This window comes from Elephas maximus, chromosome 2, assembly GCF_024166365.1.
Source record: "Elephas maximus indicus isolate mEleMax1 chromosome 2, mEleMax1 primary haplotype, whole genome shotgun sequence".
NCBI lineage: Eukaryota > Metazoa > Chordata > Mammalia > Proboscidea > Elephantidae > Elephas > Elephas maximus.
In genome coordinates this window covers 71,860,585-71,888,134 of record NC_064820.1, presented here as the reverse complement: position 1 = coordinate 71,888,134, position 27,550 = coordinate 71,860,585, and the positions used below count along the sequence as shown (strand labels likewise).

The 27,550-nt window shown below is 38.7% G+C and overlaps 1 protein-coding gene across 10 annotated transcripts in view; it reads right to left on the bottom strand.

Moving 5' to 3' along the window:
• The window catches only part of MAST4 (microtubule associated serine/threonine kinase family member 4), a 721,413-nt gene that overhangs the window by 332,234 nt on the left and 361,629 nt on the right, over positions 1-27,550 (bottom strand). For all 10 annotated transcript variants that reach the window (XM_049864865.1, XM_049864768.1, XM_049864777.1 and 7 more), the window contains one exon: positions 12,995-13,026. In XM_049864865.1, the coding sequence (XP_049720822.1) occupies positions 12,995-13,026 (32 nt within the window). The remainder of the gene's footprint in view (positions 1-12,994; positions 13,027-27,550) is intronic.

The window sequence follows — 27,550 nt, the reverse complement described above, 5'->3', positions numbered from 1 at the left end:
GTACAACTGCCTAGAAGAAAATATTTGCAAGTCACGCATAGCAGCTTTAATTGTAATAGACAAAAACTGTAAACAATCTGAATGCCCATCAACTAGCAAATAGATAAACTGTGGCGTATTCATGCAATAGAATATTATTTAGCAATAAAAAATAATGAACTATTAATGTATGCTATGACATGGATGAATCTCAAAATAATTATGCTGTATGAAATGAACCAGAACCTCCCCCCGTCAAAAAACTAGTACAGATGACTTCAGAGTATATACAGTATGGTTTCATGTATATAAAATTTTAAGAAACACAAACCAATCTGTAGTGATGGAAAGCGTTAGTGGTTGACTGGTTGGGGGTTAGGGTGGAGGGAGGGATTACCAAAGGGCATGAGGAACTTTTGGGGGGAGATGGATATTTCATTACCTTGGTTTCACAGGTGTATACATATGCCAAAATTTGTGAAAGTGTGCATTTCAAATTATGTGCAGTTTACTATATATCAATTACACTTCAATAAAGCTGTTTTTAAAAAGAAGAAGGAGGAGGAGGGAGAAGAAGAAGAAGAAATACATTGTTAGATGTTGGTAAAAACCTTAACTGCTAGACCTTGTAGGGTTGTACTGCTCTTCGGATAGCTGAACTTAGTTAATTCTACATGGGATTCCACGAAAATAAGCAGTTTTTTTTTTTTTTTTAATTTCATTGTTTTTAATTTTACCGTGGGTTAAGGTAAACACAATTCACAACTCCTGCACAACGTTAATACAGCCTGTTATTAGTTGCCATTGAGTAGATTTTAACTATGAAAAGTAGAACTGTATTCCATAGGGTTTTCAAGCCTGTGACTTTTCAGAAGCAGATCGCCAGGGCTGTCTTCCGAAGCTCTCTGACTGGGTTTGAACCACTAGTGTTTTGGTTAGTAGTCTAGCATGTAACTATTTGCACCACCCAGGGACTCCCTTAATACAGTCCGGAGAGGGGGGGGAACTCATTGCTGTTGAGTCGATTTCAACTCACAGCATCCCTATAGGACAGAGTAGAACTGTCCCATAGGGTTTCCAAGGAGTGGCTGATGGATTCAAACTGCCGGCCTTTTAGTTAGCAGCTGTAGCTCTTAACCACTGTGCCACCAGGGCTCCATGATACAGTGTAAGCAACGGTAAGTAATAGATAATACGTGTATGTTGGAGTGAGGGAGAGACTAGACAGAGCCTCACGAAGTTCCAATTTGAATGATATTTGCTTTAACTCTCCTTTTGAGCATCTCCTAAGACAACCATCTGCATGGGACCACCACCATCACCATCTTTACTGTTGTCTTAAAGATATGTCAGACCAACGTTTTTTGGCAACAAAAAAATTAGAACAAAGCTAAGTGGCCTGCTTTCTCAAAAATAATAATTAAGAGCCATACTTTTAACCAGATGTTTGATGACAAGGTTTTCCCCATGATTCTATCAGAATCAATTGTATTTACATACAAATTGATAAAGCCTAAAAAAAGCCACCATTGTTCCCCTGAGACATGAAACCCTGTATACTGATCTATTAATTTTATTTCAGAATATGATGTGAAGTGCATTTTAAAATACACTCCATTATTTCCAAGTGCTTCTTTAAACCACAAGGACTGGTGTTAACATTTAAAGTAATTTATCCCAGACATAAAAAAACCTTCTGCTTATCCTCCCAGATAATTGATTCTTGATTTGTTAAGATACTAAACACTATGCTTTATACTCTGCAGGACAAAAGCCCTGGTGAACTCACTCATGTGTCCCATGCAGAGCAAATACTAACGTTTATTTTCTCAGGAGAGAGGCCAAGGCAAGCTGAGAGAAGAAGCAAAACTTTCCTTCCTTTGTCCTGTTCTCAGCCCAGAGGGAAGGTCCCCATATCCCTGGAGTAAACCCACAGCATCTACACGTGGGATGTCACACGCTACCAACTTCTCAAAGTGAATGCCATTTACAAAAATAAATCCAAAAATGACCTATGCCTCAAAGCTGACCAACAACAATAATAATAAAAGATTGCACTGGAAAATCAGAGTTCAAGAGTAGTTAGTACTAAGTGCTAAGGTCACCACAAGGGTAATCCCCCTGATCTCTAGGACATACCTAAAGTTAGTATAATTTTTCTGTGAATAGTAAGAAGCACAATGCATATGCCAACTTAATATTTCCTAACAGAATAAAAGTGCCTTCATATAAGCACCTATAAAACATGCAAATGTTTCTTGAAATATTACTTTACCTTTCTAGAATACAATAATTTAAAAATCTCTCAACATAATATACATATCTGAATTATTTTTAAAGTTTTCATCCTAATAAAAAACAAAAACGACTTAAATGTATCCTTCTGTGCTAGGCCAAATTCATGCCTCTCACTTCTACATGCAAATCATATTCATAGAATGTACGCAATAAAACTTTTCCTCTTATGCAGCTGTGTTTACAGAACTACCTGCATAAAATCTCCTCATGGTACTAGTCAAAAATGATCTGCGCAATGTGTGAGGTGAAGCAGAGCCCAGATGGCTGCTGGAAGGAGAAGTGTGGAGCTGTTGGCATGTTCCATGGCCACGTCTTAAGTTTCAACACGAAAGGACAGGAAAGTCCTCAGTCTCATCTTGGAGGATGTTAAAAGACAATGCATATGTTAGAGCAGCGAGACTTTATCTGTATGATACTGTAATGACTGACAAGTGACATTATAAGAACTCAGAGACTAACCAAAAGGTCAACAGTTTGAATCCACCAGTCACTCCTTAGAAACTCTATGGGGTAATTCTTCTTTGTCCTATAGGGTTGCTATGGGTGGGTTTGGTTTTGGTTTTATAGGACTATCTAACACAAAGTGAGCCCCAATGTAAACTATGTGCTTTAATTGATAATAATATATTAATATGGGTTCATCAAATACAACAAGTATATCACAGGAATGCAAAATGTTAACAGTAAAAATAATGCACAAGGAGGAGGGAGTACATGGGAATGCTGTACTTTCTGCACAATTTTTCTATAAATCTATAACCGTTCTAAAAAATAAAGTCCACAAAAAAAAAAAAAAGACAATGCATGTGTATTCAGATGAAAGAATCAACCTACAAAAATTCTCAGAGAGTGAGTTGTCTACTGTAGAAAACCAGAGACAGAAATCCTACATGTGCTTTTTCCTAGCCTGCACCCTGGTGGTATAGTGGTTACGAGTTCACTGCTAACCAAAAGGTCAGCAGTTCGAATCCACCAGGCGCTCCTTGAAAACTCTATGGGGCAGCTCTACTCTGTCCTATAGGGTCACTATGAGTCAGAATCAACTCAATGGCAATGGGTTTGTTTTAGTAGGTCTGACAGTCTGCTGTCATAAAGAGTAGAAGAGAAGGGAGTTTAATTCTCAGGAGCCAGAATGGCAGAGGAGACGGCAGAGGTGCTAAGGAAAAACACCAAGAAACAAGTGAAATACCCAGTAGCCAGCCACCTCTCCACTGTTTTCTGTCAGGGTATGGAGGCCACACTTGCTACAGCACAATGAGGGTAAAGATAGAACAATACACAATTCAGCTGCTCCACTCACATGTTTAATTGGATAATGGAGACATCTGGGGATTGCCAGTTACGGCAGCTGGGACTGTCACAGCCCCACAACTGTAGCCATTACTAGTCTCTTTATCAGTCTGAGGTGAACTTAGCATTCTAGTAGCACTGGGTGTGCGACTTAAGATTTTTCCTTTAACTGTAAGCTTTTAAGAAGAGTTTGCAAGAAACCGTGGAATGGCAACAGGTTTTACTGTATATATTGTCACCAAAAATAAAATTTAATATTAAAAAAAAAAGAAGAGTCTGGAAAATGGATTTTTCTTTCCAAATTGTTCAAAGAAACCTTGACAAGCCCAGATACTTTGTAAAGTCTATCATTTATTTGGTCTGCACTGTGGATGTCAATGTTAAATCCATGTCTTTATAGAACGAAATGTGTCCATGCCCTTGCTAGTATCTGTGTTATAATCTCAAGCATACTGACCTCAAGAAGGAAAAGCTGCTTTCCAGTCCCTGGTGATTAGAAAGCCTAAATTCTGGTCATGGCTCTCAATCAAGGTACTGCATGACCACAAGCAAGTCTCAAGCCCTCTGAGTTACTCATTTATCAAATAAAAGTACTAAATCAGATTTCTGTTAAGGTTTCTTCCAGCTCTGAAATCCCAGGTCATTTTCCTCAACATCTGTATGTCCCAAAAACACAATTTCAAGGAGTGACCTGTATACCATGCTCAGAAGAAAAATGGGCAGATCAAAAGTGACATATTATTCTGGAAGAGGGGCCACTGAGCACAGGGAGTTTCCTCACGAGGCAGAAGATGTGTGGGGTCTATCTCCACGGGCCACCACCCGTCTGTCAGTCTGTCATACTGTGGTGTCTTGCATGTTATTCTGATGCTGGAAGCTATACCATTGGTATTTCAAATACCAGCAGGGCTACCTATGATGGACAGGTTTCAGCGAAGCTTCCAAACTAAAACAGTCTAGGAACAAAGACCTGGTGATCTATTTTAGGAAATTAACCAATGGAAACCTCATGGATCACAACAGAACACTTTCCGATACAGTGCTGGAGGAGTCCCTGAGGGGGGGACCCTCATCTGCTAACCTAAAGGCTGGAGGTTCAAGTCCTCCCAGGGGAAGAAAGGCCTGGAGATTTACTTCCAAAAAATCAGCCATTGAAGATATTATGGAGCATAGTTCTACTCTGACTCACGTGGGTCACCATGAGTTGAAATCAACTCGATGGCAACTGGTTTATAATGCTGGAAGATAAGCCTCTCAGGCTGGAAAGCACTACGCAGTAGCTGCAACAGTAGATTCAAAGATACCAATGATCATGAAGATGATGCAGGACTGGGCAATGTTTGTTCTGTTACACATAAGGTCACCATGCCTCGGAGCCAACTTGACGGCAACGAACGACAAAATCTCCATAGAATGCCCAGAAACCTCCTGTTACCAGGGTTGACCATTACAAAATGGAAGCTTTGAAAGATATGACCAAGGATATGGGGTCAAGAGTCCCCTTTAAAAACTTTCCGTTAATAGAAAAGTTGATAACTAAAGAAGCCCCACAGAAAATGCTCCCCAAACACTCCTGGCTTCAAGTAAGCCTTCTCAGTCTAATTTGCCATCTTTCCTGATTCTACACGTTAAAAACAAGTGGTCTGGAGGAGGGGGAGATAATTCCCAATACGTGTTATTTATTTAACAAAACACTTACTGTGTGCCAGATACTGTAATATACACTGTACAGATATTATCTAATTTAATCCTCAAAACAACTCCAGTATATACTAGTATTACTCCCATTTTACAGAAGAGGAAACTAAGACACAGAGAGGTCAAGTAACTCACTAAAGGTCACACAGCTAGTTAAATGACAGGGATTCAAATTCAAGTCTGTGCTCTGAAATGCTACACTGCAATTACCTATTGGATAACAGACTGGAGAAGGTGGTTTTTAGGGAGAAAACACAGGTATCCACCTTTACCTTCCACTGGCCATTCTATGAAAGCCTTGCTGAAAAGGATTGGTCACTGAAAATCCTCTCCCAAATCCTGCTTGATTCCAATTTGGTAAAAAATTATTCTAGTAAACACAAAGCAGGTAACTTACCCTCATGTCTTTGGGGATTCAAAAGTTAACTCCACCACTATACATATAATCTGAAGCAGTTCTCAACTAGGGGTGACATTTTAGATTCACTTTGAGAACTGGTTAAAAGTGCACAGCATCAGTCTCCCCTCACTCCCACCCCTAACAAATGCACACATGGATTCCGATTTGCATTTGAGGGTGTTTGCAAATGTACAGGTAAACCTCTCCAGGAGACCTCATTCTGTCTCCTGGAGTAAAATAGAGGTCTTCCTATAATTTTCAAAGGTAAGAAGATCAAGCCTACATTGTTTCTGCCCCCCACATCTCCTCCCCTACTCACTTTGCAAAAGACAAATGCATGTTTGATAAGGGCTGCTGCAAATACATACAAAATACCAAACTGGCTATTCGATGAATATATAAATGCAGTTGACATTCTTTCACAGTCTGGAATCCTCTCTTTACTCTCAGGATATATTATACCATTCTCTTTTTATATAAACATGCCACTTTAAATGCTAATTCAGATGGAACAGTCAATTTTTTCTTTTTGTTTTTGGGTTTCTAAGAGTCAAAATGACACTGGATGTGCATTTTGGCTTCAGCAATGGATATTCTGAATTCTTGTCTCAATATTTGTGGGGGTGGGAAGGTATGAAAGTGCTAAGGGAAAAAAATTTATTTTAAAACTTATCCAAATAAGGAATACATGTTCTTTATTTTGCTTGAGTTAAGTTCCTGTTTCAGGAAATGTCGCCTTCACCTTGTTGAAAATCTCATAAATCTAATTCAAATCAGTTGTAAAACCAAGGTGATCCTTCTCGCCTTCTAGAAATAACCTCATTTTACTCAAACTACTCTTCTAAGCAGCCATTTAAGGCAGTATGTTATTGCTGAAAGACAACAGGTCTGAGTGTAAAGCTTCTTTTAAAAAAAAAAAAAAACACACAGATCCACATACATCAGTTACATGAATCCAAGCCTATTCCGTTATGCAAAAGGTCACTTCCTATCTTGTCTCCAAATGAGGGATTCTAACCTTAGAAACACCTTAATCCAATGCATTCAGTTCAATATATCTACGGTAAGAAGTTATTCCAGCAGGTGCAGCTCCCCCCAGAAGCTTCCAACGACCATCAAGTTCCTCAGCCTCTTCTACAGTCTTAGCTGCTCTTTAGTAATACTCTCTCCCTCTGCCATCCACTCTCCCCTTTCAACCCACCCCCTGGGAACCTCTTCCTGCTCCTACCCAAGAGACGCAAAATTAGAAAGAGCTGAAATAAGTTTATCACATTTTCACTACCCTTTCTGTGCAATGATTCACTTAGTCATGCAGCAAAATGGTTGACACCGGCTCCCCTATTCTGGTAACCTTGTCTCTGGTCAATCCTCCAGGGGCATCTCATGAATGCAGCCTCATCTGCTGGGATAAAAGAAGCTCAGTAGCACCCTGATCATTTCATTGAGGCAGTGAAGAGAAAATGTCTTTCAAGATCCAACTAAACGAATTTCTAATACTGGGCACTGTGGCAGGTGTGTTTCAAATGAATAGCTTTTTTGTGGATGGGACAGAAAGCCTCCTAGAAGACCTGAAACTACCCCATGCCAGTAGACACCTACCCTGCTAGACCCCAACCACTTTCAGAATAATAATGTAAGGAAAGGACAAGTGGAGAAAGAACATAAGTCTATAGAGAAGGATATTGTTACTACATACTATATTGTCGCTAGGTGAATAAATTGAAATAAGCCAAGAAGGTTCCAAAATGGACTCTTCTGTTCAACTTGCGTAATTTCAATACTCCAAGCGATCCCTACGAGCAGTGGTGGCTCAGTGGTACAATTCTCACCTTCCATGTGGGAGACCTGGGTTGGATTCACAGCCGATGCATCCCACACACAGCCACAACCAGTCTGTCAGTGGAGACTCGCGTGCTGTTATGATGCTGAAGGGGTTTCAGTGAAGCTTCCAGATTAAGACAGACTACAAAGAAAAGCCTGGCAATCTACTTCTGAAAATCAGCCAGTGAAAACACTATGAATCACAATGATCAGATATTCAGCTGATCATGGAGATGGCGCGGAACCAGGCAACATTTCCTTCTACTGTGCGTGGGGCTGTCATGAGTCAGGAGCTGACTCAACAGCAACTAACAATAACAACAGCAGCAATCCTTCAGCATTCAGAGAGGCACGTTTCCGGGACTGGCTCACAGACCTGCTTCTGCGCGTTTTCCTGCTGCCAGATATCACTTGCAAAACATTTACCAAGCTGTGTGGCCGAAGAGCATAAAGCTAAGAAATTGCCCAAATGTCAGTCACTTTTTCTGCTAAAATCCAGTGATAATCGCAGATAACTTTATGGATCCCAGACCTGCAGGGCTCCATGAAACAATGCACTAACCCTTATAATTACAAGATTTAGAGGAAAGGCCACTTAAGTCACAGGAAGAATCCATTCGCTGAGAATAGATACTGCAGTTTCCTTTTTCTCAGCAGGGAGAAATCTGAAAACCATTCAAAGCAAGATTGGAGGAGGCAAGGGATGTGGTAGTGATGTCACCCCAACCAGGTTCCTACTCCTCTTTCCAGGGTATAATCGCGACCAAGGGAATACAAGGAATTCCATGAAAAAAAAGCATCTCTGTGTCCTGGAGAGAGATTTGCTTTTACAATTAACAAAACCCAAAGGAATCCTAACCACAACTGATGACTCCAAGGTCACATTTTGAGCCTCTATCCTTTCTCCACTTCTCTTGCCTGAAAGCAAACATCTTCTAGAGATTTCCCACTTAGAAATGTCATTTCAGAATTTAAGTTCTAAATCTGGGTGAAGACTAATGGCACTTTTATAAATACAAATAGTCTAGATTGTTATTAGAAAAGTCAAAAAAAAGTCAAGAGAGTCCATGCACTTCTCCCACACTGAATTTTTACCATGAAGGGTTTTGGTATCAGTCACCCAGCCACCTAAAAGCTGTTTCTCATCACATAGCAGGCACTGTGACAGGAACTAGAGATAAAAATGCAGGATGTGTTCACGCTATTTGGAGGTTCACAGTTTAACAGGGGGAGATAGACATGTATACAGTCTATAAACATCTATGCTGTGTAAGTTATTACACTGGATACCTTGCTGAACACAAATAGTCAAAGTCACTTCTCTAAGAAGGGCTAAACACCCAACACAACAAATGTAGCTCTTAAGTTAAATGGTATCTTTGTTGTTGGCTGTTGTTGAGTCAGCACCAGACTCATAGTGACCTTGTGCACAATGGAATCAAACTACTGTGATCCATAGGGGTTCCATCAGCTGACTTCTCAGAAGTAGATGGCCAGGCCTTTCTTCCTAGTCTGTCTTATTCTGAAAGCTCTGCTGAGACCTGTTCAGCAATACAGCAACATATAAGCTTCCACTGACAGATGGTCATCACTGTGCTTGAGGTACACTGGCTAGGAACTGAACCCAGGTCTCCTGCATGGAAGGCAAGAATCCTATCATTGAGCCACCATAATGTACCATTATATATGCTATCATCTCATTTGCCTTTCCCCCAAGTTGCTACATCATAAAGCATTTCAGGAGTTCCAAAATTTATCTTTACGATTTTCTCTATTATACTTCTCAATTAACCAATAGGTACCTGTCACAGAAGATATTCTGATTATTGTAAAATCTCACTCATATGGGTCAATCTTCATCATAGCATCAATAAAAATGTAGGTATGGTATATTCTCTTATTCAAAATGGGTTAACATTTATATATTTTTCCTGAATTATAATTTTTCAGTATACCTAACAACTTGGTCAAAACAGTTTGAATTCTACTTTTATAGAATTACTGACATTTTAAATAAGATATTTCAGAAAATATACAGGACTATCTAAACACCCACGTACAGACAACCACATTAATGGTACATATGGAACTCCCTGTGGAATCCTATCTTGCTTCTCTCATTCCCTCCGCGGATAAGTAACCTTCACCGTAAATTTGCTTCTCGTGCGTGTTTTTATACTTTTACTGTAGGAGTTTGTATCCAGAAAAAACATAATATATTGTTCTGCATATTCAAAACTTTTCATGTAAATGGTATCTTGTATCTGGAATTTGCTTTTAACTTTTGCTCAACATTATGTTTTCTTATAATTATTACCTGTTGATACGTATAGCTGTAGTTCATTCATTTTACCTGCTACATAGTATTTCACTGCATCACTATATCACGATTTATTCAAAGGATATATAGATGTTGAGTAGGAGGAGGGGAAGCAGAGAGTGTGACAACATTAGTTCCAGGGTGAAAGAGGGAAAATTCTGGAAAAACCTGGGATCAAGAGCCTTGGTGGAATGGCTCCTCTTTCAAAGGAGGTGAAATTGTTGGGAAGCAGAGAAGCAGCTGAAAGCCAGGCATACAGGGAGCCTGGAGGACAGGTGAGCTATGTAGCCTTGAAGAAAGTAGTAAAAGACTGGGAAAGCCTCTGGAAAATTGATCTGGGGCCACGTGGTTATTTAGTAACATCTTGCTTGGAAATCATTTTCCTTGACTTCTCTTGTCTACTGCCCTTTGCATCAAAAAAAAAAAAGTCTCAATGATCTAATTACTGCCTCTGCAAGCTTTTAAAACATACATGAAACAGCAGAATCTTAAAATTGGTTCTTGTCAAAATTATCATAAATCATAAATTAGTGGGATTTGAATTTTTTTTCAGACATAGTAAATTTGCTTTTCCATACATTTTATTATTAATAAAAAGAAAAACATATTTTCTGTGTTTTTATTTGTGAAAGCTTTTATTTTTTTAACTTTTATATTTTTATGTATTATTCCAGACATAAAAACTACCTTTTAGTTTACTTAAAACAACACTCAGTTTAAAAAAAAAAAAAAAAATTCTGATAAATCCATAAGTTTCAGAATAATGTAAATGTGTATTCTTAACATTATCCTTCAAGACATACAAATTAAGCAGCAGCAGATATAACGAAATGAGGTGCCTTCTTCTAAAAGCACGGCCTTTCTAAGGGTACACACCCTCTGGCAAGCTCAATCGCATCGCCGCGTAACTAAAGACAACAAAGAGTTCATCACGTTCTGCACACTGGCTCACTGTCAGCTTGGAAAAAACACTCAACAGAACAGCAGGATCAAATCCTCTGTCTCTCCGGGAAGAGGGTACAAGGAAATTGAAAGCAACACAGGAGGCATTTCTGCAGTAAACAAACTGAAGAAGTGTTAACAGGTTTAATAGTCAGGTACCATTACGTTGGTAACCAGTATCTAATAAAGACACACTTGTGCCCTTCTTCATTACATTTGTATTAAAATCATTCTAGCATTTAAAAACAAAGTATTTCTTTTTTTTCAAAGTCATAAAAATGTCTTGCATGAGCAGAGTAGTTACTGGCATGATTTCTGTATGGTAGTCACTGAAAACGCAGAGCAACACTGAGATCCAGAACATAATTCTTTGGGGGATATTTGCGTTTAATATAAAATATAAAATATCATGCTTATTTTTGGTTTGTCTCACTGGAAGTTATTGATTTTTCCAGAACTCACTAAAAAAGGGTAGATTTATGTTGACATATATTTTGTGCTTTATTTCTATCCTGCAATTGATGGATCAATTGATTTTTATTGGGGAGGATTTTAAGTGGCTTAGATTAATTCTTTTTCTCTTACTACGTATTCCAAGTGTGGGCACCAAACAAACATATCCTTTTCTCATTCAAGATTCCACTCTCTCAAGTACAGAAATTTAAGCAATTTCTATTTGCCATAGATTTCCCCATCAACTCATGGCTATCAGACAACATTAACAGAAATGAGAATTACTGAGCTGAAAAAGGAGAAATGGACCTTACATAGATATAAGGGATCTAATTTTGCTAATTAACATTATCTTAACAATAATTTATAGGAAGAATACTAATGTCATAACTCTGAAATAACAAGTACAATTCATTAGAAAGGCTAAAAGAAAAATTTGACTTAAGTTCTAAACTTTTCAAATAAAGTATAGAAGAAAAACCTGGCATACTTTAAGCCTTAAATGAAAATAGAAAGGAAATTAGGTTTTGTTTTAAAGATATTTCATGTCATTTTATTTGTTTTTGTTCCTAATTTTTTGACAGGAAATGTCAAGAAGTTTGGACTTTTCCAAGTCCAGGCAAGAGAGTCCCAATCGTGAGTCAGAGGAAGGGAAATGACCAATTCTAAGGGCATTTCCTTTGACAAACTATTGGACCATTAAGTTCTAGCACTCAGAGATGTAAGCTTGCAGATAGTGATAATTTTTCTAGGCACATTCTGGAATAATGACCCAGTGTCCTTCTGGTAACCTAAAGTGGGTAGTATGGAAATGTTCATGACTAATGATGTTTTGGTTCCTAGACGCAAAGGCTGAAATTTTCCAAAATTTAGCCAGTAGGATAAATACCACCTTTCAACAGTGATCATCGACATTTCTAATCTTCCAAGATGAAACTTGTATAAACTTATCTTAAATATTATACTTCTTAAGTAAAAGGAGATTGCTCCACCCATTAACTTCAACTTAAGTCAGATACCAAATCCAAATATTTCTAGGCCAGCCCTTCAACACAATACTAGTTAATAACAAATTTGCCCTCATTTTAATGGCATATTACCAAAAAAGCAAACCCATAGGGTCTCCAAGGAGCAAGTGCCTGGTGGATTTGAACTGCTAACCTTTTGGTTAGCAGCCGTAGCTCTTAGCCACTATGCCACCAGGGTTTCAGGGGGAGCTAATTCCATTCTGCAACTTACTGATGGAAAATCTATGGTTTATGCAATATATATCATTGGCCTTAAAAATAAAAAGTTGAAAGATACTATAAAGACATCAAGTCAAGGTTCATAAATCTATTTTAATCATACAAGAGCATTACATGAATCAGCTTATTAAGATCTGGGTCTATGGATACAAAGTCTTTATCACTTCAAATGCAAGAGTATATAATGTACTCTGCATAAAATCTACAGTATAAAGAACAACCATGAATTTACAGAATATATAGAAAAGCAATCTGCAGACCAAGGAATATTTTTGCTTGATTATATAAAATAGAATTTTGTTAAAAAAATTTATAACTATTCCAGGAATAAATATGCATTTTGGTTTACTATGGCTATAAGAAAAATACCCCGGAAATTATTTTCAAAGTACTAAAATATGACTTTTATAAATAAATTCAATATATTTTATTTTGTTAGTCCAGTTTTTTTTTTTTTAAATCTTCTACTTGCCAGTAAAACCTAACAAGTCAGAGAATAATCATATTACAAACTGTACAAAAAGAAAATAAAATAATACTACTTACAGACTTCCTCTTCTGGGGAGACTCAGCTCCTTCTGCAAAAGAAAAACACACACATACACATATATATATATCTGTATACATATATGAAATGCTATATTAACCTTTGATAGACTATTAGGATACCAAATGGATAACATAAAATATAGTCATCCTTCATTATGCTTGATTTTGGCATCTCCTCTACTGAAAAGATTTTAATGTCATCATTTTATGCTAGATGTCTTCTTGTTCCCTTTATAAATTGTGTTTAAGACATGAACACAGTTTATTTGAATTCCAGAGAAGAAAGACCATCAATCCTCCCACAGCACCTACTTCAAAACACTGACTTACATGGCTCTATAATTGAGCATAAGGAAAATTGGAGGAACCAAAAACTTATGCAAAAAGAAACTAGATATAAGAAGTAAGAGAACTTTTGCTGAATTATGATTAAATAAAAGGTAAAATGAAAAGGACAATTTAATGATACTTTTTACCCCCAACAAAGAAATTCATGCAAAACATGCATACCAAAAACTATACTTTATTATTTAAAAATAAGCAGATAATGCAAAAGATTTCCTTCTGGTATAATTTCTCAAAACAAGTATGACTTATTACTTAGGGCATTTAAACGTAGGCTAATGAACCCAAGCAAGGTAATAAGACAGGAACAACAATTAGTAGAGCCCTTGGGTAAAGGGTAAAACAGACCATTAGTGAAAACAAGGGAAACCATCCATGCAATGGATTGACACTGTGGAGCCACAGGACAGGGCAATGTTTCATTCTGTTATACATAAGGCTGCCATGAGTCTGAGCTGACTTGAAAGCAACTAACAATTATAGTTTTAAAAGGGTGCTCTCATACTTATCCCAAATTAAGATTATTATCCACCTAACCTTTTTTTTTAACCTTAGAGAAAACTATGGAAAAGCAAACAAAACAAACAAACCAGCCAGTCAAGCAAACAAGATAACCAAACAAATAAAAATGGTTCAGAAATAACTCCACCCACTACTGAATTTTTCAGTATTAGCATACTCAAGAACTATTATTTGATAACAGCAATTAGAGAATAGGAAGCACTGAGTCATTGAGCCTATTTAAACACAAAATGAGTGCATTACAAATTCAGAAAGATATGGCTAAACCTGGTTACTCATTCCCATAATTCTCTATTTTTCTGCCTTCCAGAAGCTGGAGCATCAGCTTCTGAAAGGTATTGCCCCTCGGGTTCACATTCACTTTTCCTGTCCGTTTTTTTTATAGGATCCTTAAATGTTAGCTGTATACAGCAGCCTCAGATCTTCCAAACAGTAGCATTCACTCCAGCACAGCTTACAGAAAATACCCTCGAGAGCATCAAACCAGGATGTCTGACTTAGTAACTGGCAAATGTATTTTGATAACAGAGTTATAATAATCATACCACTGTATAATAGCAAGACGAACAATCAGCCATGTTAGGAATGGAGTGTCTTCCCTCTCCCCCAGTTCCAAAGGCTGTGGAGTTCAGTGCTTAAGTGCTTTATTTTTTTTGTTTTATTTTTTTCCTTAATCTTTGATTATCCCCCAAGAAATTATAGTGTTTGCTGAGCGTGGTTCTTTGATTCTGCAACATAAATACGCCTTCATTTACTAAAGTCTCCAATGACAAGGGAATTGTCTCTGACCAAAGCAGCTTTCCTTGGGCACTGAAATGTAAATTGAAAACCAAGTGATTTTCTTTATGTGTGTCTTTGGTTACGACAAGCACTGCAAAATCAGTTTTGTATTCAGAATTTTAAAAAAATGAAAGCTGCCTAGAAATAACAGCTCACCAGATCTTTTCTTTTAAAAAGGAACTACTTAGACCTGCCACATAGCAAAAGGCACGGGCTCCAAATGGGTAAACCCTGCTCTGTCCAAAAAGTTGATGGGACAATACCATAAAAAGAAAAAAAGGGTGCCTGTGGTGTTGTCATCAGTTAAAAAGGTAAAGAAATAAATAACAAATCAGCTCTATACACAAATGGATCACTCAAAACATATGAGAGAGAAGGGGCCAAATGAATGATCCCAGACAGTCCCATCGATAATATTCCACCAGCTGACCTGACCATAAGCTGGCTACTTTTCTTTGAGAAAAAGCTGCTGAAACAGCAAGATAAGGGATAAAAACCAAGTCTGTTTTTAATTAGAAGTCTATCCAGTGGGTCTAGAGTTATGAGTTCTAAACAAAGACAAAGGTTATGGTGGGTAACCCAGTCGTGCTGCTCAACAGGATGGCAGCTGAGATTCCAAGATGAGGAGCAGAGGACATTTAATAGGCCATTGTCAACTGACCTAAAGCTACCACGCTAACCGAGCTGAAGGAGCTAATCCACCTGACGGCTTGAACGTCAGGCTCGGGACTGGAAACTCAATTTGGTAGCAAACTGGAATCAGATGTGATGGTAATAAAGTGAGAGAAGTGAATGCACTGTGGCCAAGACCTTGTGAACAGTAGCTGCAAAAGTCTGCAAATACCAGGAGGGTGCAACAATTGCAGACTGCGTGAGAAGTGGCTACTGCCATAAAGTATGGGGCCCACGTGCTGATAAATCTGCACCGGTCAGATGTAAATGAACAGCATTAAGGCAGCTCACCACCAAAGCCTCTGTGGTGCTTTGTGTATGTGTCCTTATTTCATTTTCTTAATGTCAGGATAAGGTCCCTAACACATATTTAGATAGTTAGATAAGACGTGGTATTGATCTGAATCATAAACCAAGACTCGTGCTTAATATATGGGGAACCTGTGTTAAAAATAGTGTCAAGTAAGAATTGGAGAAGGGAAAGGGGGGGGAAGGGCAAGAAGCATCTATCTCAACCAAATAATATGTTAATTCTTAACCACTGCAGGATTAAAGAAATTCATAAGAAAATATTTCAGAAGATTAAAATCTGAAAGATTATTTTTATTGATATTGATTTTTCAGTGACTTCAAATATATTTGGAGTTGTTGTCTACCATTATTTGTTTGATATTCTAATATCCTCTACCCCTTTCTAAAAGTGCTAACTACCAAATGCTTACATTGAAAATCAATATGAAATAATTTGAGTCTTGTTATTTTCTTGCTATTCCTTGATAAGATTCAGGACACTCAAGGGTTTCTCAATTCCAGGAAGAGAATTCATAGAGTGGACAGGGGGACAACAGGGACATAATCCTCTTAGCCAAACTTGGCCTCAAAAGGAGAAAATAACTTGTTTCATTCATGAAGACGGCAGAGAAAACGGCAATGTTTCATATGTACAAGCAGTTTCCACGAAGGTAATTTTAAAAAATATTAATAGTACATAATAAGTATTTAACTGCCATAAAGACAAAAATAAAACCACATGGCTACACAAACATGTTTAGATAATCTTTGGTCCATTCTTTTTAACCAGTGGGTAAATTTTATGATTTAAAAGAAAAAGGAGATTTACAGAAGAATTCCAAGTAATATATGTTGATACCCCCTCTCCAGGAGCTGGAGCTTAATTCCCTCCCCTTAGGTAAGAGCTGGACTTGGTGACTCATTTCCAAAGAACAGAGGAAGGAAAGGGAAAAATAGCCAATTTTATAGAGGGAAAACCTGACAGACATTACCTTAACCCAGTGATCAAGGTTAACATCACCCAAGATAAGTAATGCTGGTATCATGTACTCCCCTGGTGTAATGGATGAGAAGGTTACTTCACCTCAGTTCTATCCTTCCCTGGAGACCAGAAGAACTGGATGGTGCCAGGCTACCATTACTGAACATTTTGATAAAGGATTCTATAGAGGAATCTTGATCAAAAGGGGGAAAAAGCAGAACAAAATTTCAAATTCTCATGGACTCCAGACTTTCTGGAGCCATAGAGGCTGGATGAAACTGTGAAACTATTACCGAGATAATCTTTAAACTTTAAACCAAAAATATTCCCTAAAGTCTTCATAAAAACAAATGACAGGTTAGCTTAAGTAGTAAAAACAAAAACAAAAAAGTCTGCCCTGAGCATTATGCTCTTTTAAGAACTATCTATATGGGATCAAACTGACAACGGCAACTCAAAAGATGAGATAGGAACTTTTAGGGGCAGTGAGCGTATGTTAACGGGGAGGAACAACTCAGAAAAGGACAATGAGAACGGGTGCATGCAACGTAATCAGTGTTTCTGAACTGTACATGTAGATGCTGTTGGTGTATGTTTTGCCGTGTATATTCTCAACAAGAAAATAAATAAAATTATTCAAAAAAAAAGATCCCTAACTCCAGTCTCAACAAGAAAAGCCCAGTTAAGCCCAAATTGAGGGGCATTCTACAAAATACCAGACCTGAACTCTTTAAAACTGTCGAGGTTGTGAAAAACGAGAAATAATTGAGAAACTGTCACAGATCAAAGGAGACTAAGACAACATGACGATTAAATGCAACATGAGCTGCTAGACTGGATCCCTGATCAGAACAAAGACCTTAGTGGGAAAACTGGTGACATCCCAATAAAGCCTGTGGTTTAGTTAACAGGAATGTACCAATGTTAATTTCACAGTTTTGACAAATGTACTAAGGTTATATACAGCATTAACCTTAGGGGAAACGGAGTAAAGGGTACACAGGAATTCTCTCAACTATTTTGGAACTTTTCTGTAAATCTAACATTATTCCAAAACTTAAAAAGTATATCATCAAGAGGAGGTAGAAGGGAAAGTTGGGGGTGGGGAAGAGGTATGAAACTGGATGGCATCAACATAAAATCTAAGTATTCTAAGCTATTATAAGACAATGTGTTTTTTTCCCTCTTTTTTTATTGTGCTTTAAGTGAAAGTTTATAATTCTAGTCAGTTTCTCACACAAAAACTTATACACACATTGTTATGTGACCATAGTTGCTCCCCCTGTAATGTGACAGCATCCTTCTCCTCTCCACCCTGTATTTCCCACACGTCCATTCAACCAGCTGTAAGGCAATATTTAATCTCAATTTTTTGGGAAGCTATTGAAATAGCCTAGGTAAGAAAAGACTGTGGTTAGGACCAGCCACGGAGATGGTGAGAAGTAGCCAGATTTAAGATCTGGTTTTACAGAATTTAAAACAGAATTCAATGTGGAGTGTGAAGGAGAAAGCAAAGAGAATGTAAAAGTTTTTGGCCTGAGCAAATGGAGATTTCATTTTGAAAGAAGGGGATGGGCTAGGAGAAGAACAGTTTTGTTTGGACATGTTATGTTCAAGATGTCTATTAGAATTGCACATAGAAATGTCCAAATAGGCAGCCGGACATATGAACCTTGGTTCAGGAGAAGGGTCAGAGCTGGAGATAAACTTTGGAGTCACCAGCATATAAACCAGTGGCCAATGAGTTGATTCTGACTCATGGTGACCCTATGTGTGTTATAATTGAACTGTGCTCCATAAGGTTTTCAATGGCTGACTTTTCAGAAGTAAATTCAGGGTTTTCTTATGAGATGCCTCTAGGCAGACTCCAATCCTCAACCTTTGGTTAGCACTCAAGCGCATTAACCGTTTGCACTTCCCAGGAACCATCAGTATATAGATGGTATATAAAGCCATGGGACTGGGTGAGATAGAAGGGGAGAGGATAGACAGAAAAAGGAGAAGTGTACCTGAACACAGGGTCACAGCACTTCAACACTCAGGGTGTGGAAGTGGGGAGGACGACACTACACATTTTTAAATGATGTGTGATACTATACAGCAGCTGAGATCCTTGAAAACAATAGAAACCGAATGAGGCTAACAAGTAAAAATTAACTATTGGGGGACAGAATAGATTGGGCACAGGTTGGGCAGACAAGGTCAGAAAATAGGCATCAGGGAATTAAATCCCAGAGAATAAGGCTCAAGTCACACCCAGGGAAAGAGCCTAGTTAGGACAGCTCTGCAGCTGAATTTCTAACTCAAGCCCAACCTGCAGGAAAGATCTCTTACAGCTCCCACACCTTTACGCTGTCACTCCTGACAGATTCCCGATCCCTATAATCACACCCACACCTCAGTCACAGCTACCAAGGGGGCAGGAAAAGGGAATGTTGACTTCCTTTCACTAATACAGAGGGAGGTGAGGCTATATCTACCAAGATTCACATTCTGGAAGTTCCTCTAAAAAAGGAAGGGGATTTGGAAGTTGGGCAACCTGCTCGCCCTTCTCTCAAAAAAGCCCCACCAACAAATAGAATGGCAATGCCCAGCACACATTTCCTCACCACTTTCCAGAAACCATTAGATTTAAAGTGCACGTACTTCCCCGTTTTCATCATTCCTTAATTAGTCATTGGTGGCCTCACCCCGTCATTGAGGGTTACTGCAACTACTCCGCACTGACAGACAAACCATTCATTTATGGAAAGAGTTCACAGAGCACTTAGAGAGAGCCTGGACATGCGAGGAGGTATATTAGGTGCTGTCAGGGACACACATGGAAGCAACGATATGAAACACTTTTAAAATCTAGTTAGGAAAACACACACATGACACACACTTGTACACGCTCTCTTTATCTCACTCATACACATACATAAACATTCTCTCTCTCTCTCACACACACACACTGCACACAGAGAGAAACTGAAGAGGTATCTCCAGGTGCAAGATTATGCAGTATAACTTGAACGTGTAAATGCTAATGGGAGAGGGAGAATAAAGGGGATGAGGTAATTCAGCTCAAACAGCGGTTCTGAACCCAGGCTACACGTTAACATCACCCAAGGAGCTTTGGAAAATACCAATGCCTAAGCCCCAGAGAAGTAGAGAGCAAGTTGTTTGCATAAATTGTTTATTAGAGGCTAGTAATTTTAAGTGCCCTTAAGCACTATTAGTTTGCATAAACGTTTGTCTTTTTTTCTTTATGGCATATTAATTGCCTAGGTTGTCACTACAGTTGAGAAGTTTTAGGTTCTTAGTCATTTTGTTTGCAAGTGGGAAGTCTTATAAGGCAAGGAAAAAAAAAAAAAATCCATTGCCATCGAAGTCAATTCGGGCTCATAAGAGACACTACAGGACAGAATAGAACTGCCCATAGGGTTTCCAAAGCTGTATACCTTTACAGAAGCAGACTGCCACATCTTTCTCCCTTGGAGAGGCTGGTGGATTCGAACCATGGACCTTTCCGTTCTCAGCCAAGTGCTTAAACACTGTGCCAGTTGGGCTCCTTGTAAGGTGAGGGAGGGTACCCAAAATGGAATTCTCCCTTCCTGAGAGAGTGTAAGTTAGGGGTACAGACTCATTCTAGGATTGGTGCTCCTAGAGACATGCTTACGGCCCTGTTTTTCTGGCCTCCATTTATGAATCACTTGTGATGGCACAGGCAAAGGGCAGACAAGCTCAGACTAGGGAATCAGATCTTACATGAAGGCTTGATTCTGAGTCAGAGCAGAAGGCAAAAATGACCTATATTCAAACAATCCCTAAAAAATCCAGTTAACTTCCCATAAAGTACATGGCTTTCTACATAAACACCTGTAAAGCTGGAAAAGCAGCAGTAGACTGATCTCTATAGAGATGCCTGAGCATTCAAACCACTCAGCTTTTAAAACACCAGTAAAATCCCTAGGGGAAATGTGAGATGGGTAGAGAATTCTCAAAAGCCCCCTTTCTTGCAGGTTTTATTTCATTTTATTTTAATATATATAACCATAATGTGGAAACCCTGGTGCTGTAGTGGTTAAGTGCTAGAGCTGTTAATCAAGAGGCTGGCAGTTCAAATCCACCAGGCTCTCCCTGGAAACTCTATGAGGCAGTTCTACTCTGTCCTAAAGGGTCGCTGTGAGTCGGAATCGACTCGACGGCAGTGGGTTTGGTTTTTTGGATTAACCATAATGTGCATTAATATATTTATTTGTAATAGTAAAGTTTAAACAAAATAAACCATAAAAGGTACACCTAATAAGCTTGGTGGGTTTTTATATAAATCGTAGTGTTCAGAACCATATAAATACTGCTTTGAAAACAGAAAAGTAACTACCTTCTTCCTTTCTTTCCAAGTTGGCTTTTTCAGCTGTAAAAGCAAATGAACAGCTATCATCCCCAAGCCTTTGGCCATTGGTCTCATAAGCCTTTTCAATAAAGTTTCTGAGTCACAAAATGGGTGTCTTTTTTTGGTTATAAGGAGCCCTGGTGGCCCAGTAGTTAAGAGGTCAGTTGCTAACCACCAGTCGCTCCTTAGAAACTCTGTAGGGCAGTTCTACTCTGTCCTGTAGAGTCACTAGGAGTCGGAATTGACTCAACAGCAATGGGTTTGGTTCAACAGTTTCAACCAAAAAGAAGAGAAGAGATACAGAGACACACAGACACAGATGGAAAACAGTCAGATAAAAATGGAGACAGAGATTCGAGTGATGCACCTAGAAGCCGAGGAATGTGAGAGATGGCCAGGAACCACAAGAAGCTAGGAAGAGGCAAGAAAGGCTCTTCTCTAAGAGCCTTTGGTGAGAGCATGGCCTTGCTGAAACCTTGATTTCAGACTTCTAACCTCCAGAACTATGAGACAATAAATCTTTGTGTTTTAAGCCACCCAGTTTGTGGTTTTTTATTACCACAGCCCTAAGAAACTAATACCTTGTTTAAACCAGTTTAACTTGTGTTTTCTCTTCCATGTAAACCAAAAAATTCCTAAGTGACACAATACTTGATCCTGGTCTTTCTTTAGCAATGTCTGGGATTTGGCCAGGGAGCCTCAGGTGTGGGTGAGTAAAGGGGTATTCCAGAAGAAGGAACAGATGTACCAGGGTAGGTGGAGTGAAACAATACAGACTTCTTAGGAAACTAGACATCACTGGCACATAGGGTAGAAAGAAAAACAACAACAGGACATGAGTATGGAAGCAGGGACAGGGCCTAAAGCTTACTGGAAGAGTCTGCCTTTATCCTACAGGCAACAGAGAGCTCAAGAAACATATTAAATAGGAGAATATTGTTGTTCTTAGTTGCCATCTAGTCTATTCTGACTCATGGTGACCACAAATATACAGAAATGGCCAGGGTGATTTCTGAGGTGCCTCTGGGTGAGTTCAAACCACCAACCTTTGGGCTACCAGTTGAGTGCCTAACCATGTGCACCACCCAGGGACTCCCATACATAGGAGAATAAGATGGTCAAATCAATATGTAAAGAAAAGAGCAATCTGGCATTTGGGTGTCAAATGGCTTGCCTAGAGCAAGACTTATTCTGGAAGAGGAGACAGGAAGCTTTGTCAATGGTCCTGGCAAGCATGGTTGAGTGCCAGGACCAAGGAAAAGGCAGTGGAGAGGCAGAGGAGGGACAGATGAAAGTGAGAAACATGTGTACAAGGTCTATGGGAGTGAGAAGACATGCTTAACCTCTAGAAGGTTTAGAACAGCTGTGGTGGAGCTAAGGGCAGGTTGTCATCCAGAGATTAGGAAAAAGGGCTTCCAAAAGCACTGAGGGCCTTACAGAAGTTACATAATGAAAATCATGAAAGTGACTGAGGAGATGGAAAAACCCCTTAAGTTACACCAGAGGGCCGCTGATGGGCAGAAACTTGAGATAAAGTTATAAGATAAGGTGGAGTATCTGAGGCATTGCTTGTATGGAATGTGAAAATTAAACATCAATCATCACAAAGTCCCTTTCCACTTCAAAATTTTTACACATATGGTGAGAACTGTTAACTCACGCAAGGTCACAAGGCTGGTAAATGGCTGAGTGTGAACAAGCTGCCTGACTCTACAGCATTTTAATCATTATTTTTCATCACCAAGTAAAGGCTTTATATTTTTCTTATTAGGTGCCATTGAGTTGGCTCTGACTCGTCGCGACCCTATGTACAACAGAACAAAACACTGCCTGGTCCTGTGCCATCCTTATAATCTTTGCTATGTTGAGCCCATTGTTGCAGCCACTGTGTCAATCCATCTTGTTGGGGTCTTCCTCTTTCTTGCTGACCGTCTACCAAGTATGATGTCCTTCTCCAGGGACTGGTTCCTTCAGGGAACATGTCCAAATTAAGTGAAAGAACCCATGCCATCCTCCCTTCTAAGAAGCATTCTAGCTGTGCTTCCTCTGAGACAGATTTGTTCTTTCTTTTGGCAGTCCGTGGTATATTCAATATTCTTTGCCAGCACCATAACTCAAAGGCATCGATCCTTCTTTTGTCTTTCTAATTCATTGTTCAGCTTTTGATGCATATGAGGGGACTGAAAATACCATGACTTGGGTGAGGCACACTTTAGTTCTCAAGGTGGCATCATTGCTTTTTAACATTTTAAAGAGGTCTTTTGCTGCAGATCTGCCCAATGCAATATGTCATTTGATTTCCTGACTGATGCTTTCATGGTCATCAGTTGTGGATCCAAGTAAAATGAAATCCTTGACAACTTCAATATTTTCTCCATTTATCATGATGTTGCTTATTGGTCCTTTTGTGAAGATTTTTCCTTTCTTTATGTTGAGGTGTAATCCACACTGAAGACTGTATGTAGTCTTTCACTTGTATGGGCCGCAGTGTTTGCATCCTAGGATCCTCCTGTAGGCTACCAAGCTGCATTCATAGTTGATAACGCAGTGGCAATTACTCTTAGAAAGGCATGATACAACACACATCTTGGCAGCTCCTTCTAAGCAAATTTCACACTTAAATTATTTTTATAGAGTCTGATTTTATTTGAAGCAGAGCCCTGCAAATACGCTACTTTTAACACGGACCTTTTAAAGCAGAAAAAGCGTAACAAGTCAAATAATCAGCTAACCCCAGGTAATCGAGCAAATAAAACGAGCTTCCTTTCCAGCCAATTACTATGGTTTCTGATGCTTCCGAACATGTTACACCCTTGACGTCAAAAGATCAAGCTTGGGAATCAGACACGTGTCTACATACTACCTTCCAATTCAGTATGACATAATAGAAATCTGTCTACTAAGTCAAACTTCACTTGCTTCTCTGCAGGGTTTTGCTGAGTAATAACTTGACTAACTAGTATTTAGTTAATAAGAGTTCCAGTGGTTTACTGGGTAGTAAGTGATGTGCATTTATTACCGTAAGGTTAATAGCTTCCAGCCCACAGTCATACTACATGTGCTCATTTTGTTCTCAAAGAACAGAAGAACTCTCTCAACTCAAAGTGTTTATGTCTTTTTTAAAATTAAGGATACTCGTTTGATCAAACTAAAGAAGCCACAGTCCTTGACAAGAAGACAGGCTAAACAGGAAAACACATATAAGATCAACTGAACTTTACGTTAAAATAAAATCCTTATGTAAATCAATTACATACTTCATTTTGTTGTTAGCTGCCATCAAGTTGGCCCGTGACTCGTGAAGACCCCAGGCACAATGAAACAAAATGCTGCCCTGTCTTGACCATTGTGATCTGTAGGGTTTTCACTGGCTGATTTTTTGAAATAGATTTCCAGGGCTTTCTTCCTAGTCTGTCTTAGTCTGGGAGCTCAGTTGTAGCCTGTTCAGCATCACAGCAACACACAAGCCACCACTGTCAGACGGGTGGTGACCATGCATGAAGTGCACTGGCTGGGACTTAAACCTGGGTTTCCTGCATGGAGGCTAGGTTCTACCACTGAACCACCAACGCCCCGGTGCGCTTCACGGTGATTAAATAAACAGGATCGGCAATAAGACATAGCTGCATTCTAATCCAATCTAAGGTCAAAAACAGTCCTTTTTAATTTGTCTAAGACTCGGTTTCCTCAGCTGTAAAATGGGAATAAAACACCCTACCACCTATGGTTGAGAGGATTAAAGGGAACACATCCCCTGCATTTAACAGAAATCCTAAACATAAGAGCACCCTAGATATCAGTTATTACCATTCAAGTGTACTTATATTAGATGAGGTATTTAGGGTCCAACCCAGAGCCCTGACGCAGACAGAACACGGGTTAAAGAGCAGTATGAAAGGCCCCTTCCTCTCCCGAATACCCAGGCTGGCACAGTTTCTATTAAACAACTTGAAGATTCAAAGCAAATCAGGCTTCAGAGAAATCACACAAGCTTTTATTAATCACTAGGAAAATTCCTTTAAGGGAAGGAGATCAAACACAAATGCTAGATATTTAGAATTTTAATTTCTTTTAAGACAGCACAAGTTTAGAGGTCCTCGAGGACTATAAAATTAAAGTCATTGTAGACAAGTTTTGTGATTTTCTTTTTTTCTTTAGAAGAGACTTATGAAGGCTCTTGATAAATGTGTGTATCAACCCTGCCACTTAACTATGTTTCTTGTTACTCGGGAAAGCCTGTGACCTACAGTGAGCTTAGATACAAAGGCAACGCTGCACAGCTGTGCCCCACAAGGCTCTGCAGTTTTTTCAGTTCTTCCATCCATTACCAGCAAATTACAGTAAATTCAAAATATTGATCTGCACACCCCTATACGGGAAGAAAGTTACCATCGACTTTTATTGCTTATTGTTGGGACCAATTCCCTGGAATCGATAAAAGCTACAATGTTCATAAGCTTCTAAAAAGCTAGTTAATATAGTGGATATGAGACACCTTTTAGAATGACTATAAATCTATAGGGCTCTTCAACAGAACAGTGGCAAACACCTTCAATGTTCAAAAGCCTTATTTGATTTTAGAATGTTCTCATTACCCAGGAAAATGCCCTGCAAAAGAAGTGAATTATCAATGGCCAGGAATAAAAATTAGGCAACTAAAGTCTGGTTAATATGTTTCCACTTTGTACCTTTTGGTTCCCTTGCATTTTTATACCAACTTCACCATACAATCCATGCTCAGTCATTAAGAGTCGTGGTCATTTTTTAAAGAGCGTATCTTAACACAGATTTAAGACGAATTTTCTTGACAGTGGTTTCAAGAGCTGATCAAAGCAGACCAGTTTGCCCATAAACAACATTTCAACTGCCCTTAAAGAATCAATGTCCTTTTATGAACTAATTTTTTTCAAAATCAGATAATAATTCAGAAGTTCCATTAAAACCTAGAGACAACCTCAACACACAAAGAAAAAGGCTTTTTACAGAATCAGGAATCAGAATTGGATGAGACTATTTGACCAGTAATAGCGAGTTTATACAGCTGATATTAATCATTTTTATTTACTAAGGACACCTGGTAGTTTATCTAGCAGTCACTATACTGAAAGCCTGTTTTAGAGTAGAAATTTACCAGCAAGTCAGCTCAAGGGAGCTCTTGAAGTGCTATATGAAGCTAATACCCACAAGTCTACTTTCTTCTGGCCATTCCTCCCCATCTAAATGCAAAAGACAACACTTAAAATGTACATATAAAATGTATGAGGGTGATGGAAGATGAATGGCTCACATATTCAAATAATCAATAATGTGGAATTTAAGCCTCTAATGGTACTGAAGTTTATTGTAAAGAGGCCACATAATAAAATAAAAAATTGGATTGTAAAGGTTATATTTTACTTAGTAAGCAATAGGTCATATTCATTAAAGGGTACAGTATCTGAGTTTTTTTTTTTTTCTTTTAGTATTTTTCTCCAATATGCTAAATGGCATCAGCTATAAGCATGCTGGAAATGGGAACCCAAGGGACTGAAGAACACGTGTTAAGGTAAACCAGTTGCCATCAAGTAGATTCCAAACTCAATTCATGGTGACTCCATGTGTGCCAGGGTATAACTATGGTCTATAGAGTTTTCAATGGTTGATTTTTTTGGAAGTAGATTCCCAGGCCTTTCTTCCTAGGTACCTCTGAATAGGCTTAAACCTGCAACCTTTCAATTAGCAGCCACATGTGTTAACTGTCTGCATCACCCACTTAAGGTAGGATTCCCTATTTCCTTCTTTACACCTTGCACTCCATCACCACTATGAAAACTAGTGCTGCTGTGGTTGCCACAGTCCTCGAAATTCATCCTTGCTCTCATAAGTGCCAGACACTGTGCTATATGTAAGGCTTACCACTACTCTGAAATTACATGGTAAAGAACCATCTATATGGGATCAAATTGACATCAGCAACTACAAAGGTTAGATAGGAAGCTTAGGGAGCAGTGAGTGTATGCTAACAGTGGTGGAATAATTAGAAAAAGGAGGGTGAGAATGGTTCTACAACGTGAAAAATGTAATCGATACCGCTGAATTGTACATGTAGAAGTTGTTGATTGGTGCACATTTTACTGTGTTTATGTTCAGTAACAACAACAACAAAAATTAATTATTTTTTAAAGAAAAAGTTGCATGGTGATTTGACCAAGGTTAGATGCCTCATGCGAAAGACAGCAGAGCAAAAACAAAAGCAAACTTGGCGCTTGATGGCGATGTTTCAATACTGCAACACCCCAGGACATTCTACCTCCAAACATTCTTAAGCGAAAAAAATAAATCCTTATTTGTTTAAGCCACTATTAGTTGAGTTTTCTGTTATTTGCAGCTAAATACACTTCTAACTGGTATTTTCCAAAAATAATTAACACTGAAGTTTGCAAGTCAGCTTTGTAACAGTATTTAAATGTACACCAAGCATAAAGACAACCACAGCACCATCTATTCTGAGCATTATGAGGGCTGGTGCATGTTACCCAAAGAAAATGACCAAATGTTCCTTAAATAAGGATTCAAGTCTATGAGATACAGGGAGCTTTGGGAA